This window comes from Cherax quadricarinatus, chromosome 62 (genome assembly GCF_038502225.1).
Source record: "Cherax quadricarinatus isolate ZL_2023a chromosome 62, ASM3850222v1, whole genome shotgun sequence".
Lineage (NCBI taxonomy): Eukaryota > Metazoa > Arthropoda > Malacostraca > Decapoda > Parastacidae > Cherax > Cherax quadricarinatus.
Window position 1 is genome coordinate 20,712,159 of NC_091353.1, and position 17,890 is coordinate 20,730,048.

The following is a 17,890-nucleotide window of genomic DNA, read 5'->3' on the forward strand; positions in this document are numbered from 1 at the left end:
CCTCCAAGGACAAAGTTCTTTGTCTCCACAGACTCCTAAGTGCACCACTCACTCTTTTTCCCTCATCAATTCTATGATTCACCTCATCTTTCATAGACCCATCCGCTGACACGTCCACTCCCAAATATCTGAATACGTTCACCTCCTCCATACTCTCTCCCTCCAATCTGATATTCAATCTTTCATCACCTAATCTTTTTGTTATCCTCATAACCTTACTCTTTCCTGTATTCACCTTTAATTTTCTTCTTTTGCACACCCTACCAAATTCATCCACCAATCTCTGCAACTTCTCTTCAGAATCTCCCAAGAGCACAGTGTCATCAGCAAAGAGCAGCTGTGACAACTCCCACTTTGTGTGTGATTCTTTATCTTTTAACTCCACGCCTCTTGCCAAGACCCTCGCATTTACTTCTCTTACAACCCCATCTATAAATATATTAAACAACCACGGTGACATCACACATCCTTGTCTAAGGCCTACTTTTACTGGGAAAAAATTTCCCTCTTTCCTACATACTCTAACTTGAGCCTCACTATCCTCGTAAAAACTCTTCACTGCTTTCAGTAACCTACCTCCTACACCATACACTTGCAACATCTGCCACATTGCCCCCCTATCCACCCTGTCATACGCCTTTTCCAAATCCATAAATGCCACAAAGACCTCTTTAGCCTTATCTAAATACTGTTCACTTATATGTTTCACTGTAAACACCTGGTCCACACACCCCCTACCTTTCCTAAAGCCTCCTTGTTCATCTGCTATCCTATTCTCCGTCTTACTCTTAATTCTTTCAATTATAACTCTACCATACACTTTACCAGGTACACTCAACAGACTTATCCCCCTATAATTTTTGCACTCTCTTTTATCCCCTTTGCCTTTATACAAAGGAACTATGCATGCTCTCTGCCAATCCCTAGGTACCTTACCCTCTTCCATACATTTATTAAATAATTGCACCAACCACTCCAAAACTATATCCCCACCTGCTTTTAACATTTCTATCTTTATCCCATCAATCCCGGCTGCCTTACCCCCTTTCATTTTACCTACTGCCTCACGAACTTCCCCCACACTCACAACTGGCTCTTCCTCACTCCTACAAGATGTTATTCCTCCTTGCCCTATACACGAAATCACAGCTTCCCTATCTTCATCAACATTTAACAATTCCTCAAAATATTCCTTCCATCTTCCCAATACCTCTAACTCTCCATTTAATAACTCTCCTCTCCTATTTTTAACTGACAAATCCATTTGTTCTCTAGGCTTTCTTAACTTGTTAATTTTTTTTTTTTTATTATCACACCGGCCGATTCCCACCAAGGCAGGGTGGCCCGAAAAAGAAAAACTTTCACCATCATTCACTCCATCACTGTCTTGCCAGAAGGGTGCTTTACACTACAGTTTTTAAACTGCAACATTAACACCCCTCCTTCAGAGTGCAGGCACTGTACTTCCCATCTCCAGGACTCAAGTCCGGCCTGCCGGTTTCCCTGAATCCCTTCATAAATGTTACTTTGCTCACACTCCAACAGCACGTCAAGTATTAAAAACCATTTGTCTCCATTCACTCCTATCAAACACGCTCAAGCATGCCTGCTGGAAGTCCAAGCCCCTCGCACACAAAACCTCCTTTACCCCCTCCCTCCAACCCTTCCTAGGCCGACCCCTACCCCGCCTTCCTTCCACTACAGACTGATACACTCTTGAAGTCATTCTGTTTCGCTCCATTCTCTCTACATGTCCGAACCACCTCAACAACCCTTCCTCAGCCCTCTGGACAACAGTTTTGGTAATCCCGCACCTCCTCCTAACTTCCAAACTACGAATTCTCTGCATTATATTCACACCACACATTGCCCTCAGACATGACATCTCCACTGCCTCCAGCCTTCTCCTCGCTGCAACATTCATCACCCACGCTTCACACCCATATAAGAGCGTTGGTAAAACTATACTCTCATACATTCCCGTCTTTGCCTCCAAGGACAAAGTTCTTTGTCTCCACAGACTCCTAAGTGCACCACTCACTCTTTTTCCCTCATCAATTCTATGATTCACCTCATCTTTCATAGACCCATCCGCTGACACGTCCACTCCCAAATATCTGAATACGTTCACCTCCTCCATACTCTCTCCCTCCAATCTGATATTCAATCTTTCATCACCTAATCTTTTTGTTATCCTCATAACCTTACTCTTTCCTGTATTCACCTTTAATTTTCTTCTTTTGCACACCCTACCAAATTCATCCACCAATCTCTGCAACTTCTCTTCAGAATCTCCCAAGAGCACAGTGTCATCAGCAAAGAGCAGCTGTGACAACTCCCACTTTGTGTGTGATTCTTTATCTTTTAACTCCACGCCTCTTGCCAAGACCCTCGCATTTACTTCTCTTACAACCCCATCTATAAATATATTAAACAACCACGGTGACATCACACATCCTTGTCTAAGGCCTACTTTTACTGGGAAAAAATTTCCCTCTTTCCTACATACTCTAACTTGAGCCTCACTATCCTCGTAAAAACTCTTCACTGCTTTCAGTAACCTACCTCCTACACCATACACTTGCAACATCTGCCACATTGCCCCCCTATCCACCCTGTCATACGCCTTTTCCAAATCCATAAATGCCACAAAGACCTCTTTAGCCTTATCTAAATACTGTTCACTTATATGTTTCACTGTAAACACCTGGTCCACACACCCCCTACCTTTCCTAAAGCCTCCTTGTTCATCTGCTATCCTATTCTCCGTCTTACTCTTAATTCTTTCAATTATAACTCTACCATACACTTTACCAGGTACACTCAACAGACTTATCCCCCTATAATTTTTGCACTCTCTTTTATCCCCTTTGCCTTTATACAAAGGAACTATGCATGCTCTCTGCCAATCCCTAGGTACCTTACCCTCTTCCATACATTTATTAAACAATTGCACCAACCACTCCAAAACTATATCCCCACCTGCTTTTAACATTTCTATCTTTATCCCATCAATCCCGGCTGCCTTACCCCCTTTCATTTTACCTACTGCCTCACGAACTTCCCCCACACTCACAACTGGCTCTTCCTCACTCCTACAAGATGTTATTCCTCCTTGCCCTATACACGAAATCACAGCTTCCCTATCTTCATCAACATTTAACAATTCCTCAAAATATTCCTTCCATCTTCCCAATACCTCTAACTCTCCATTTAATAACTCTCCTCTCCTATTTTTAACTGACAAATCCATTTGTTCTCTAGGCTTTCTTAACTTGTTAATCTCACTCCAAAACTTTTTCTTATTTTCAACAAAATTTGTTGATAACATCTCACCCACTCTCTCATTTGCTCTCTTTTTACATTGCTTCACCACTCTCTTAACCTCTCTCTTTTTCTCCATATACTCTTCCCTCCTTGCATCACTTCTACTTTGTAAAAACTTCTCATATGCTAACTTTTTCTCCCTTACTACTCTCTTTACATCATCATTCCACCAATCGCTCCTCTTCCCTCCTGCACCCACTTTCCTGTAACCACAAACTTCTGCTGAACACTCTAACACTACATTTTTAAACCTACCCCATACCTCTTCGACCCCATTGCCTATGCTCTCATTAGCCCATCTATCCTCCAATAGCTGTTTATATCTTACCCTAACTGCCTCCTCTTTTAGTTTATAAACCTTCACCTCTCTCTTCCCTGATGCTTCTATTCTCCTTGTATCCCATCTACCTTTTACTCTCAGTGTAGCTACAACTAGAAAGTGATCTGATATATCTGTGGCCCCTCTATAAACATGTACATCCTGAAGTCTACTCAACAGTCTTTTATCTACCAATACATAATCCAACAAACTACTGTCATTTCGCCCTACATCATATCGTGTATACTTATTTATCCTCTTTTTCTTAAAATATGTATTACCTATAACTAAACCCCTTTCTATACAAAGTTCAATCAAAGGGCTCCCATTATCATTTACACCTGGCACCCCAAACTTACCTACCACACCCTCTCTAAAAGTTTCTCCTACTTTAGCATTCAAGTCCCCTACCACAATTACTCTCTCACTTGGTTCAAAGGCTCCTATACATTCACTTAACATCTCCCAAAATCTCTCTCTCTCCTCTGCATTCCTCTCTTCTCCAGGTGCATACACGCTTATTATGACCCACTTCTCGCATCCAACCTTTACTTTAATCCACATAATTCTTGAATTTACACATTCATATTCTCTTTTCTCCTTCCATAACTGATCATTTAACATTACTGCTACCCCTTCCTTTGCTCTAACTCTCTCAGATACTCCAGATTTAATTCCATTTATTTCCCCCCACTGAAACTCTCCTACCCCCTTCAGCTTTGTTTCGCTTAGGGCCAGGACATCCAACTTCTTTTCATTCATAACATCAGCAATCATCTGTTTCTTGTCATCCGCACTACATCCACGCACATTTAAGCAACCCAGTTTTATAAAGTTTTTCTTCTTCTCTTTTTTAGTAATTGTATACAGGAGAAGGGGTTACTAGCCCATTGCTCCCGGCATTTTAGTCGCCTCATACGACACGCATGGCTTACGGAGGAAAGATTCTTTTCCACTTCCCCATGGACAATAGAAGAAATAAAAAGAACAAGAGCTATTTAGAAAAAGGAGAAAAACCTAGATGTATGTATATATATATATATGCATGTGCGTGTCTGTGAAGTGTGACCAAAGTGTTAGTAGGAGTAGCAAGATATCCCTGTTATCTTAGCGTGTTTATGAGACAGAAAAAGAAACCAGCAATCCTACCATCATGCAAAACAATTACAGGTTTTTGTTTCACAGTCATCTGGCAGGACGGTAGTACTTCCCTGGGTGGTTGCTGTCTACCAACCTACAACCTGTTAATCTCACTCCAAAACTTTTTCTTATTTTCAACAAAATTTGTTGATAACATCTCACCCACTCTCTCATTTGCTCTCTTTTTACATTGCTTCACCACTCTCTTAACTTCTCTCTTTTTCTCCATATACTCTTCCCTCCTTGCATCACTTCTACTTTGTAAAAACTTCTCATATGCTAACTTTTTCTCCCTTACTACTCTCTTTACATCATCATTCCACCAATCGCTCCTCTTCCCTCCTGCACCCACTTTCCTGTAACCACAAACTTCTGCTGAACACTCTAACACTACATTTTTAAACCTACCCCATACCTCTTCGACCCCATTGCCTATGCTCTCATTAGCCCATCTATCCTCCAATAGCTGTTTATATCTTACCCTAACTGCCTCCTCTTTTAGTTTATAAACCTTCACCTCTCTCTTCCCTGATGCTTCTATTCTCCTTGTATCCCATCTACCTTTTACTCTCAGTGTAGCTACAACTAGAAAGTGATCTGATATATCTGTGGCCCCTCTATAAACATGTACATCCTGAAGTCTACTCAACAGTCTTTTATCTACCAATACATAATCCAACAAACTACTGTCATTTCGCCCTACATCATATCGTGTATACTTATTTATCCTCTTTTTCTTAAAATATGTATTACCTATAACTAAACCCCTTTCTATACAAAGTTCAATCAAAGGGCTCCCATTATCATTTACACCTGGCACCCCAAACTTACCTACCACACCCTCTCTGAAAGTTTCTCCTACTTTAGCATTCAAGTCCCCTACCACAATTACTCTCTCACTTGGTTCAAAGGCTCCTATACATTCACTTAACATCTCCCAAAATCTCTCTCTCTCCTCTGCATTCCTCTCTTCTCCAGGTGCATACACGCTTATTATGACCCACTTCTCGCATCCAACCTTTACTTTAATCCACATAATTCTTGAATTTACACATTCATATTCTCTTTTCTCCTTCCATAACTGATCATTTAACATTACTGCTACCCCTTCCTTTGCTCTAACTCTCTCAGATACTCCAGATTTAATCCCATTTATTTCCCCCCACTGAAACTCTCCTACCCCCTTCAGCTTTGTTTCGCTTAGGGCCAGGACATCCAACTTCTTTTCATTCATAACATCAGCAATCATCTGTTTCTTGTCATCCGCACTACATCCACGCACATTTAAGCAACCCAGTTTTATAAAGTTTTTCTTCTTCTCTTTTTTAGTAATTGTATACAGGAGAAGGGGTTACTAGCCCATTGCTCCCGGCATTTTAGTCGCCTCATACGACACGCATGGCTTACGGAGGAAAGATTCTTTTCCACTTCCCCATGGACAATAGAAGAAATAAAAAAGAACAAGAGCTATTTAGAAAAAGGAGAAAAACCTAGATGTATGTATATATATATATGCATGTGCGTGTCTGTGAAGTGTGACCAAAGTGTAAGTAGGAGTAGCAAGATATCCCTGTTATCTTAGCGTGTTTATGAGACAGAAAAAGAAACCAGCAATCCTACCATCATGCAAAACAGTTACAGGTTTTTGTTTCACAGTCATCTGGCAGGACGGTAGTACTTCCCTGGGTGGTTGCTGTCTACCAACCTACTACCTATCGTGTACCAGTTATCGGTATATAATGTATGCCCCTTACCAAGATAAGGTGCCATCATGTTTCTCACTACGTCACCTGAGATACCCAATAACATCTTGGTATCTTTCAATGTTTTACTACCCGTGTATACAACAATATCCAACACCAGGCCACTGTCACAATCACAGAGTACAAACAGTTTTATACCAAAGCGGTTCCTCTTGCTCGGTATATACTGCTTGAATGACAGTCTACCTTTGAACAAAATCAAAGACTCGTCAATTACAAGATTCTTGAATGGATAAAAGTATATCCTGAACTTTTGTTTGAGATACATGAAAACATTTCTAATCTTGTATAACCTGTCACTTCTGTCAGGCCTGGTTTTGTCAGAGAAGTGCAACATACGTAAGAGTAAGATAAACCTGTTCACTGGTATTATTTCACTGAAGACCGGGGTAGAAATTAGCCGATCTGTGGACCAGTATGCTTTTATATTATGCTTATAGACGTGAGGCATAAGCATTATTGTTGCAAAAAGCAAATACATTTCTGCAACAATCGTCTCTTTCCACCTGTGTAGTCTTGACTGTGGTGATAAGATCGTATTTGCCATGGTGTACTGAAAATACTTATTACTTTCCCTGGCAATAATTTCCATCAATGGTTGGTCAAAGAATAATTCAAAGAATTCCAGTTCATTGGCCGTGGTTCCAAGGGGACAGGTAGGTAGAATTCCACTTTGAGAGTCATCAAAGTGGTGAGGCTTGGGAACAAAATTGGGATTTTGCTGCCAATCCCACATACGGTTTTCTGGTGGATACTGGACATCATAGGCTGGTTGTACGGGTGGTTGTGGTTGTGGCGGGCTGGTGGCTGACGCTCCGCTTTGTCCTTGAACTGACGAGTCAGCAGCATGGGTCCCCGCGTGGTACGGTGAGTCACGCATGGCGGTGCCACTACCACCACCAGCACCACTAACACCATCCACTGATGCCTGTGGCTCATCCATGCCAAGTGTAGCCACATCATCCTCACTATCACTACCTAAAATGGGTGTAGGGCCACGGGATGTACTCCGTCCCCTGGGCACAGCGTAGGGTACACTACCCGAGCACATGCGGCAGCGAACATACTGACGCTTCACTGGTGAATATGATTCCTCACTATCACTACTCGAATGATCGTCGAGCGCAATAAAATCACAATCCACGTCAGAATCATCGTCATTACTAAAGTCAGAGGCCTGGCCACGCGAAAATATTAGTTTTCTCTTATGTTTAGGAACACCCGACCGTGAGTCACGAGTGCCCACACCAGAGGTAGAAGGTCGAGGATCGTCGGGGTTTTCTGCACTATTATCGATATCCTGGTCATTATTTTCGGTCACTAACTTATCAAAGCCGTAGAATTCGTCTTCATTTCCACTTCCATCAGTGTCAGAACTATCAGACAGGAAGAGGAGAGTCCCAATTTTCCGGGGAGTGAGAGCTGACTTGCGACGAGGCATGGTGAACAAGGGTGACTGAGCCGGCGTTCCTACAATGCTATGGAGGCGCCTAGATTTTTTGTTTACGGTGCACACCCACGGCGCAGACCCATTCTCTCACATGTAGGCTTATGTGCGCTTTCGCGCTAAATTTGATGGCGCTAGAATTTTGGCGTAGATCTACGGTTTGGACACTCACCGTAAAGCCGTAGATCTACGGGACGGACCCTGAAAGGGTTAAATCATAATATTGTTTGTTATATCATAAAGTTGTTTATTACACCATAAAGTTCTTTATTACATCAAAAGTTGTTTATTACATCATAAAGTTCTTTATTACATCAAAAGTTGTTTATTACATCATAAAGTTCTTTATTACACCATAAAGTTGTTTAAAGTTTGCAGTGGTCATAGTATGTACTACTACTTGTAAATCATTTAATTTTTCTACCAGTGTTTTGTGAAGAACAATCTACTATCTCTTGTTTACCTCTTTCTTCTTTTATAACTCTGCTTCTTATTCTCCCTCTTGATAGTACTAGGAAATTCTTCTTTTTATTACTTCTTTACTCTTTTATAAGCTCTTTTATATCTTCTTATGAGCTCTTTTATATCCTTTTATAAGCTCTTTTATCCTTTTATAAGCTCTTTTATCCTTTTATAAGCTCTTTTATATCCTTTTATAAGCTCTTTTATCCTTTTATAAGCTCTTTTATATCCTCTTATGAGCTCTTTTATATCCTTTTATAAGCTCTTTTATCCTTTTATAAGCTCTTTTATATCCTTTTATAAGCTCTTTTTATATTTTTTCATAAGGTGATGATTGTTGTCATGTGTGTTCTCGCAGTCACTCAGGGAATGTCAAATGTTTTCAGCTAATTTCTGCAACTTTGAAATTGCCTCTTTGTCTGAGAAGAGAAAGTTTCTAGTATACTTTTGCTAGGTTATTGTGATTTGTTGTTGCTCCTGCTGTGTACCTTGGTCACAATGTTTGTCTTTGTTGTTGCTCCTGCTGTGTACCTTGGTCACAATGTTTGTCTTTGTTGTTGCTCCTGCTGTGTACCTTGGTCACAATGTTTGTCTTTGTTGTTGCTCCTGCTGTGTACCTTGGTCACAATGTTTGTCTTTGTTGTTGCTCCTGCTGTGTACCTTGGTCACAATGTTTGTCTTTGTTGTTGCTCCTGCTGTGTACCTTGGTCACAATGTTTGTCTTTGTTGTTGCTCCTGCTGTGTACCTTGGTCACAATGTTTGTCTTTGTTGTTGCTCCTGCTGTGTACCTTGGTCACAATGTTTGTCTTTGTTGTTGCTCCTGCTGTGTACCTTGGTCACAATGTTTGTCTTTGTTGTTGCTCCTGCTGTGTACCTTGGTCACAATGTTTGTCTTTGTTGTTGCTCCTGCTGTGTACCTTGGTCACAATGTTTGTCTTTGTTGTTGCTCCTGCTGTGTACCTTGGTCACAATGTTTGTCTTTGTTGTTGCTCCTGCTGTGTACCTTGGTCACAATGTTTGTCTTTGTTGTTGCTCCTGCTGTGTACCTTGGTCACAATGTTTGTCTTTGTTGTTGCTCCTGCTGTGTACCTTGGTCACAATGTTTGTCTTTGTTGTTGCTCCTGCTGTGTACCTTGGTCACAATGTTTGTCTTTGTTGTTGCTCCTGCTGTGTACCTTGGTCACAATGTTTGTCTTTGTTGTTGCTCCTGCTGTGTACCTTGGTCACAATGTTTGTCTTTGTTGTTGCTCCTGCTGTGTACCTTGGTCACAATGTTTGTCTTTGTTGTTGCTCCTGCTGTGTACCTTGGTCACAATGTTTGTCTTTGTTGTTGCTCCTGCTGTGTACCTTGGTCACAATGTTTGTCTTTGTTGTTGCTCCTGCTGTGTACCTTGGTCACAATGTTTGTCTTTGTTGTTGCTCCTGCTGTGTACCTTGGTCACAATGTTTGTCTTTGTTGTTGCTCCTGCTGTGTACCTTGGTCACAATGTTTGTCTTTGTTGTTGCTCCTGCTGTGTACCTTGGTCACAATGTTTGTCTTTGTTGTTGCTCCTGCTGTGTACCTTGGTCACAATGTTTGTCTTTGTTGTTGCTCCTGCTGTGTACCTTGGTCACAATGTTTGTCTTTGTTGTTGCTCCTGCTGTGTACCTTGGTCACAATGTTTGTCTTTGTTGTTGCTCCTGCTGTGTACCTTGGTCACAATGTTTGTCTTTGTTGTTGCTCCTGCTGTGTACCTTGGTCACAATGTTTGTCTTTGTTGTTGCTCCTGCTGTGTACCTTGGTCACAATGTTTGTCTTTGTTGTTGCTCCTGCTGTGTACCTTGGTCACAATGTTTGTCTTTGTTGTTGCTCCTGCTGTGTACCTTGGTCACAATGTTTGTCTTTGTTGTTGCTCCTGCTGTGTACCTTGGTCACAATGTTTGTCTTTGTTGTTGCTCCTGCTGTGTACCTTGGTCACAATGTTTGTCTTTGTTGTTGCTCCTGCTGTGTACCTTGGTCACAATGTTTGTCTTTGTTGTTGCTCCTGCTGTGTACCTTGGTCACAATGTTTGTCTTTGTTGTTGCTCCTGCTGTGTACCTTGGTCACAATGTTTGTCTTTGTTGCTTGCTGTGTACCTTGGTCACAATGTTTGTCTTTGTTGTTGCTCCTGCTGTGTACCTGGTCACAATGTGTACCTTGGTCACAATGTTTGTCTTTGTTGTTGCTCCTGCTGTGTACCTTGGTCACAATGTTTGTCTTTGTTGTTGCTCCTGCTGTGTACCTTGGTCACAATGTTTGTCTTTGTTGTTGCTCCTGCTGTGTACCTTGGTCACAATGTTTGTCTTTGTTGCTGCTCCTGCTGTGTACCTTGGTCACAATGTTTGTCTTTGTTGCTGCTCCTGCTGTGTACCTTGGTCACAATGTTTGTCTTTGTTGTTGCTCCTGCTGTGTACCTTGGTCACAATGTTTGTCTTTGTTGTTGCTCCTGCTGTGTACCTTGGTCACAATGTTTGTCTTTGTTGTTGCTCCTGCTGTGTACCTTGGTCACAATGTTTGTCTTTGTTGTTGCTCCTGCTGTGTACCTTGGTCACAATGTTTGTCTTTGTTGTTGCTCCTGCTGTGTACCTTGGTCACAATGTTTGTCTTTGTTGTTGCTCCTGCTGTGTACCTTGGTCACAATGTTTGTCTTTGTTGTTGCTCCTGCTGTGTACCTTGGTCACAATGTTTGTCTTTGTTGTTGCTCCTGCTGTGTACCTTGGTCACAATGTTTGTCTTTGTTGCTGCTCCTGCTGTGTACCTTGGTCACAATGTTTGTCTTTGTTGCTGCTCCTGCTGTGTACCTTGGTCACAATGTTTGTCTTTGTTGCTGCTCCTGCTGTGTACCTTGGTCACAATGTTTGTCTTTGTTGTTGCTCCTGCTGTGTACCTTGGTCACAATGTTTGTCTTTGTTGTTGCTCCTGCTGTGTACCTTGGTCACAATGTTTGTCTTTGTTGTTGCTCCTGCTGTGTACCTTGGTCACAATGTTTGTCTTTGTTGTTGCTCCTGCTGTGTACCTTGGTCACAATGTTTGTCTTTGTTGTTGCTCCTGCTGTGTACCTTGGTCACAATGTTTGTCTTTGTTGTTGCTCCTGCTGTGTACCTTGGTCACAATGTTTGTCTTTGTTGCTGCTCCTGCTGTGTACCTTGGTCACAATGTTTGTCTTTGTTGTTGCTCCTGCTGTGTACCTTGGTCACAATGTTTGTCTTTGTTGCTGCTCCTGCTGTGTACCTTGGTCACAATGTTTGTCTTTGTTGTTGCTCCTGCTGTGTACCTTGGTCACAATGTTTGTCTTTGTTGCTGCTCCTGCTGTGTACCTTGGTCACAATGTTTGTCTTTGTTGTTGCTCCTGCTGTGTACCTTGGTCACAATGTTTGTCTTTGTTGCTGCTCCTGCTGTGTACCTTGGTCACAATGTTTGTCTTTGGGAGTGTCTTTAGTGTGTAAAGAATTGACAGTATTGCTGTGTTCTAGTTGCTAACTGCAGGTAAATCCTTGTTACTGTGCTGGACTGCAGTTGAACCTTTGTTACTGTGCTGGATTGCAGGTGAACCCTTATTACTATGTTGGACTGCAGGTGAACCCTTATTACTGTGCTGGACTGCAGGTGAACCTTATTACTGTGCTGGACTGCAGGTGAACCTTTGTTACTGTGCTGGACTGCAGGTGAACCTTTGTTACTGTGCTGGACTGCATGTGAACCCTTTTTACTGTGCTGGACTGTAGGTGAACCCTTGTTACTATGCTGGACTGTAGGTGAACCCTTGTTACTATGTTGGATGTTAGGTGAACCCTTGTTACTATGCTGGACTGTAGGTGAACCCTTGTTACTATGCTGGACTGTAGGTGAACCATTGTTACTATGCTGGACTGTAGGTGAACCCTTGTTACTATGATGGACTGTAGGTGAACCATTGTTACTATGCTGGACTGTAGGTGAACCCTTGTTACTATGATGGACTGTAGGTGAACCCTTGTTACTATGCTTGACTGTAGGTGAACCCTTGTTACTATGCTGGACCATAGGTGAACCCTTGTTACTATGCTGGACTGTAGGTGACCTCTTGTTACTATGATGGACTGTAGGTGAACCCTTGTTACTATGATGGACTGTAGGTGAACCCTTGTTACTATGATGGACTGTAGGTGAACCCTTGTTACTATGATGGACTGTAGATGAACCCTTGTTACTATGATGGACTGTAGATGAACCCTTGTTACTATGATGGACTGTAGATGAACCCTTGTTACTATGATGGACTGTAGGTGAACCCTTGTTACTATGATGGACTGTAGGTGAACCCTTGTTACTATGATGGACTGTAGATGAACCCTTGTTACTATGATGGACTGTAGGTGAACCCTTGTTACTATGATGGACTGTAGGTGAACCCTTGTTACTATGATGGACTGTAGATGAACCCTTGTTACTATGATGGACTGTAGATGAACCCTTGTTACTATGATGGACTGTAGATGAACCCTTGTTACTATGATGGACTGTAGATGAACCCTTGTTACTATGATGGACTGTAGATGAACCCTTGTTACTATGATGGACTGTAGGTGAACCCTTGTTACTATGATGGACTGTAGGTGAACCCTTGTTACTATGATGGACTGTAGATGAACCCTTGTTACTATGATGGACTGTAGGTGAACCCTTGTTACTATGATGGACTGTAGGTGAGCTTTTGTACTATGATGGACTGTAGGTGAACCCTTGTTTCCAAGCTGGAAGGAGGGGGTATGGAGGAAATGAATGTATTCAGATATTTGGGGGTGGCCTTGTCAGCAGATTAGTCTCTGAAAGATGAGGTGAATCATAGAATTAATGAATGGGAAAAAGGTCATTGGTGCATTGAGGCATCTGCGGAGTGTGGAGCATGAGTGGTCAGTAAGCTTATTCAGTTACAGGTACATATAAGTATGATTATTGAAGTACAGTATATATAAAACATGAAATAACTTTAAAACATTTGAAATTCTTCAAAGTTTCCAGACATAATGGAGAGACGCAGTGTTCACGGAGCTCATGGAAAATGTAAACAAACCAGGTGGGGCACAGTAACCATATTAGAAAGTCAGGTGGGGGAGCTGTATAGCAAGTTTTGGTTGCAATTTGAAATGTTCGTATTAGCGTAACGTAAAGTGGGGCCCTACTATACAGTGCACTTAGCATACAGTTTATATGGTACACGGTATCAATGACCTTGCTGTTATGATGCTAGAGACACATCCCCCAATCATTGCATGATAATTATGAGGTATGAACAACATCAATGTTTTATTGCCAGATATGTATGTTGCCCAGTCATTATTGTACAATGTATATAATGTTTACGACCTTATTGCAACAGTACCCAATATGTGTGTATCCTAATAAATCAGTCAGTTTCTTCCTTACATAAATCTATAAATTTAGTTTTTATCTTCCTTTCTCCACTAAATTCTGTGTGTGTCTTCATTTTTCCATGTTAACATGGTTCTAATAAAGTATTTGATATCTCTATATCTCTTTCAGAGTGTAAGTGAGCGACCGGAAATTGAGGAACAGCCAGTTAAAAGTGAGCCTTCACGAGACCTGGCTCAGCTCCACCATATATGTGTCACACACATAGGAGTTTTGACCACTAAAGCTAAGACACAGGTTAGTATGCTTGTTTCAATTGGCAGCTTCCTGCCAATCCCAGGTGCGGTCTGCTGGTGGGTACTGGATATGGACAGGTCTCTATGACTCACGAAATCATAATGGACAGGTGTTTGTGGTTGTGGAGGCTGGTGTGGTGGGTGGGTGGGGGTTGGTGACCTTTGTTGTAGATCAGCTGAGGCAGCGGCGTGGGTGGCAGCATGGCCCACTGCTGGTGCCTCATGGCCGGCACCACCACTACCACCACCATGCACATTTTCCATCCCAATTGCAACACTGTCATCTTCATTTTCACTGTCTGTTCCAGTTGTACAGCCATGGGATATACTCCGAGATGTACTCCTTCCCCTTGGAATAGCATATGGCACACTACCAGAGGGTATATGTCGTCGTATATACTGACGCTTCACTGGAGAATATTGCACTTCACTATCACTACTGGAACTGGTTTCAAGAGCTTGTAGTTCACATTCACTGTCACTATCATCACCAATGCTCACATCTGAGTCCGAGATTTGGGAAAATAGGAGTTTCCTCTTTGATTCTGGCACAACTGAATGTGAACAAGACAGCCCAGCAGCAGAGGTGGAAGGCTGAGGGTTGTCTGGGTTTTCCTCACTATTACCGATATTATGGTCATTAGTTTCGGTCACAAAACTTTGAAACTCATCTTCAGTGGCACTTCCATCTGTATTAGAACTGTCACTGGGGAACAAAAGTGTCCCAATTCGCCAAGGAGTGAGGAGCTTCTTACTGCGAGGCATGGTGAACAAGGTCTATTAAAATGACGTTCCCATAATGCGCCACTGGGTCCCAGAATTTTTTGCTACCGCGCACACCAACCACGCAGACCCATTCTCTCACATCTAGGCCTACCAGCTGTTTCCCGCTTAATTTGAAGCTGCTAGAATTTATGCGTACTAGTATGGCACCAACTCTGGCACGCAAGCCATACTAGTACGGCACCAACCCTGAAAGGGTTAAGCTTAAATTCGATATTTGCCGTTACTCTGACCAGTGCTTCCCTTCGTATTTCAGATATACTGGCCCCTCTCAGCAGCTCTGTAATTCTTTGTCTTTGCCTGTATAGGGAGCATGTCTCTTTCTAGTTTACATCTTCTCTTTCTTTTTCTTAATGGAATGTGTCTTGAACAGATCTCAAGTGCCACAGATTTAATTTTTTTTAGGCAAAGGTTCAGATCTGTGTTGTTTAGGATATCTTCCCAGCTTGTTTCATTTAGGACATGGTTGACTTATTCCTAGTGTATGTTTTTGTTATTGAAGTTGAATTTTGTCAAGGCACCCTCATAACTGATCACATTTTGCTGGTCAGGAGCCCTGTGCATGCATGTTTGTACCTCTGTTATGTTGTAATCTTAGTGTATTGTCTTTAATATGGTTATATTATGTATCAGATCATCGTTGTTAGTGAAGATGAGGTCCAGTGTATTTTCTAGTCTTGTAGGCTTTATTATTTGCTGGTTTAAGGTGAATTTGGTGCAGAGATCTAATAGCTCATGTGTGTGTGAATTTTCATTTGAGCTGCCTCCTAGGGTGATCTCTGCTAAAGCATTTATTTGCTACACTTCTCCATTTTAGGTGCCTCAAGTTGAAATTCCCCAGTAGCAAGATGTTTGGGGCAGGAGTTGGGAGATTTTCCAGACAGTGGTCAATTTTCAAAAGCTGTTATTGGAATTGCTGGGAGGTTGCATCCGGGGGCTTGTATACAACCACGATAACTAAGGTTTTGGTTTTCGATCTTTACTGCCAAAACTTCAACTACATCATCTGAGGTGTTTAGTAGTACTGAGCAAATGAGCGACTCTGTGATGTACAGGCCAACCCCCCTCTCCCCCCCTCCTTGTTGCCTATTTTGTCTGTTGCATCTGAATAGGTTATAACCTGGAATTCATATTTCGTTGTCAAAATGATCCTTTATGTGTGTCTCTGCATTACATTTGACTCTGTGAGCAGTCCCATGATGTAAGGTATTTTGTTGTTTATTGATGGCTTTAGACCCTGTATGTTTGCAAAAATAAATGTCTTTATATTGATGGTATGTAGGGAAGCTTTGTTTGCTGGCATTAATATCCATTGTTCTGAAGTGGAGGCCAATGACTGTACCTCCACTCCAGAAATGTTTTCAGTTGGTGTGGGATTTCTGTCATTCATGACAGTCTTTTTTCTTTCCTAGCACTAAAAAAAAAACCTCCTTCTCTGGAGAGGGTTTTGGCTTCCCTCTTTTGTTTCCCATGGTCTGGGTGATCTGTATCTTCTTGTCTCCTGTAGATGGTGTGCCTTATCCTCAGAGTGGGTCATCTCATTTCATACCCTGCAGCTTGCTTTCATTCAGCTTCCTCTCATCCCTCTGGAGTCTCCACAGAAATGTCCAGCCATTCTCTGGACATTTGTTTTATAGAATCCTCTGTACAAGAACCCAGCTTTGACCCTCAGATCTCACAGCAGCTGAGGCTCATTCAGCTTTGATGCCCAAAATCTCTGGTGTAAGTCTCATTCTACTTTTATCCACTTTCACATATTATGTGAACATTTAAGGTTATTGTATTCTCTTTCAAACATTATGTGAACATTTAAAGTTACTGCATTCTCTTTCAAACATTATATGAGCATTTAACCCTTTGACTGTTTCAGTCGTATACATACGTCTTACGAGCCACTGTGTTTGACATATATACTTAAAAATTCTAGCAGCTTCAAATCAAGCAGGAGAAAGCTGGTAGGCCCACATGTGAGAGAATGGGTCTGTGTGGTCAGTGTGCACTATGTAAAAAAAATTCTGCAGCACACAGGGCATAATGAGAAAAGAATTTTTTTTTTTTTTTTTTTTTTGGATTAAAATTCCTAATTTGTGGTGTATTTTTGTATAGTATTTATGATTGTATTTTCGTTTTCTTGGTCTTATTTGATAGAATGGAAAACATATTATAGAAATAGAGGTGATTTTGATTGGTTTTACTAAGAAAATAACCTTGGAATGGAGCTCAAAGTAGGGGAAAGGTTTTATTTTTGCCGATGTTCAAAAGTAAACAAATGATGTCATTGTCCAATAAATATCCAACACTAGCCATTCTAATATGCAGTCATGAATGGATTGACATTATTTATACAATTATTACAATATTGCAGTAGTCTGCATAACAGTAAATCTTCTATTTTTTGTTTGAATAAAAATTCAAAATAGAAAGCAAGAGTAATATCAGAGGGGCCTGGAGACATGACTGATGAGCAAAGAAAATGTTATTTTAGAGCCAGGAATGTCTGCATTGTTCATTCTGGACCCTACTTTGAAACTGACATATTTTTTAATTTTTGTGAAACTGGCCAAATTGCAAATTTCTGACCATGTTATTGGGTAGTTGAAATTGGTAAATGGGCAGTTTCTTGTACTCAATCGATAGAGCAAATGGAGCTCTAAAGAAATAGCTATGAGTTTGGTCGACTGGAACAATGGAATTAGCTGAAAATAGGGCTCAATTGGGCAAAATCGCCATTTCGTAAATATTGCCGAGGTCGCTAACTTCGTGAGAGCATAATTCCATAAGTTTTCCATCAAATTTCGTTCTTTTGGTGTCATTACCATTAGGAAAAGATTATCTATCATTTCATAAGATTTTTTTTTTTTTTTTTTTTTTTAAATTTCTCGACACCAGAAGACACCTCAGGATTTGGTGTTTCGACAGTCAAGGGGTTAAGGTTATTGTTTTCTCTTTCAAACATTATAAGAACATTTAAAGTTAGATG

General features: G+C 41.3%; 1 protein-coding gene across 1 annotated transcript in view; it reads left to right on the top strand.

The window, feature by feature from the left end:
• The window catches only part of vap (RAS p21 protein activator vap), a 186,945-nt gene that overhangs the window by 159,637 nt on the left and 9,418 nt on the right, over positions 1-17,890 (top strand). The window contains exon 9 of the mRNA XM_070098485.1: positions 14,003-14,128. Within this exon, the coding sequence (XP_069954586.1) occupies positions 14,003-14,128 (126 nt within the window). The remainder of the gene's footprint in view (positions 1-14,002; positions 14,129-17,890) is intronic.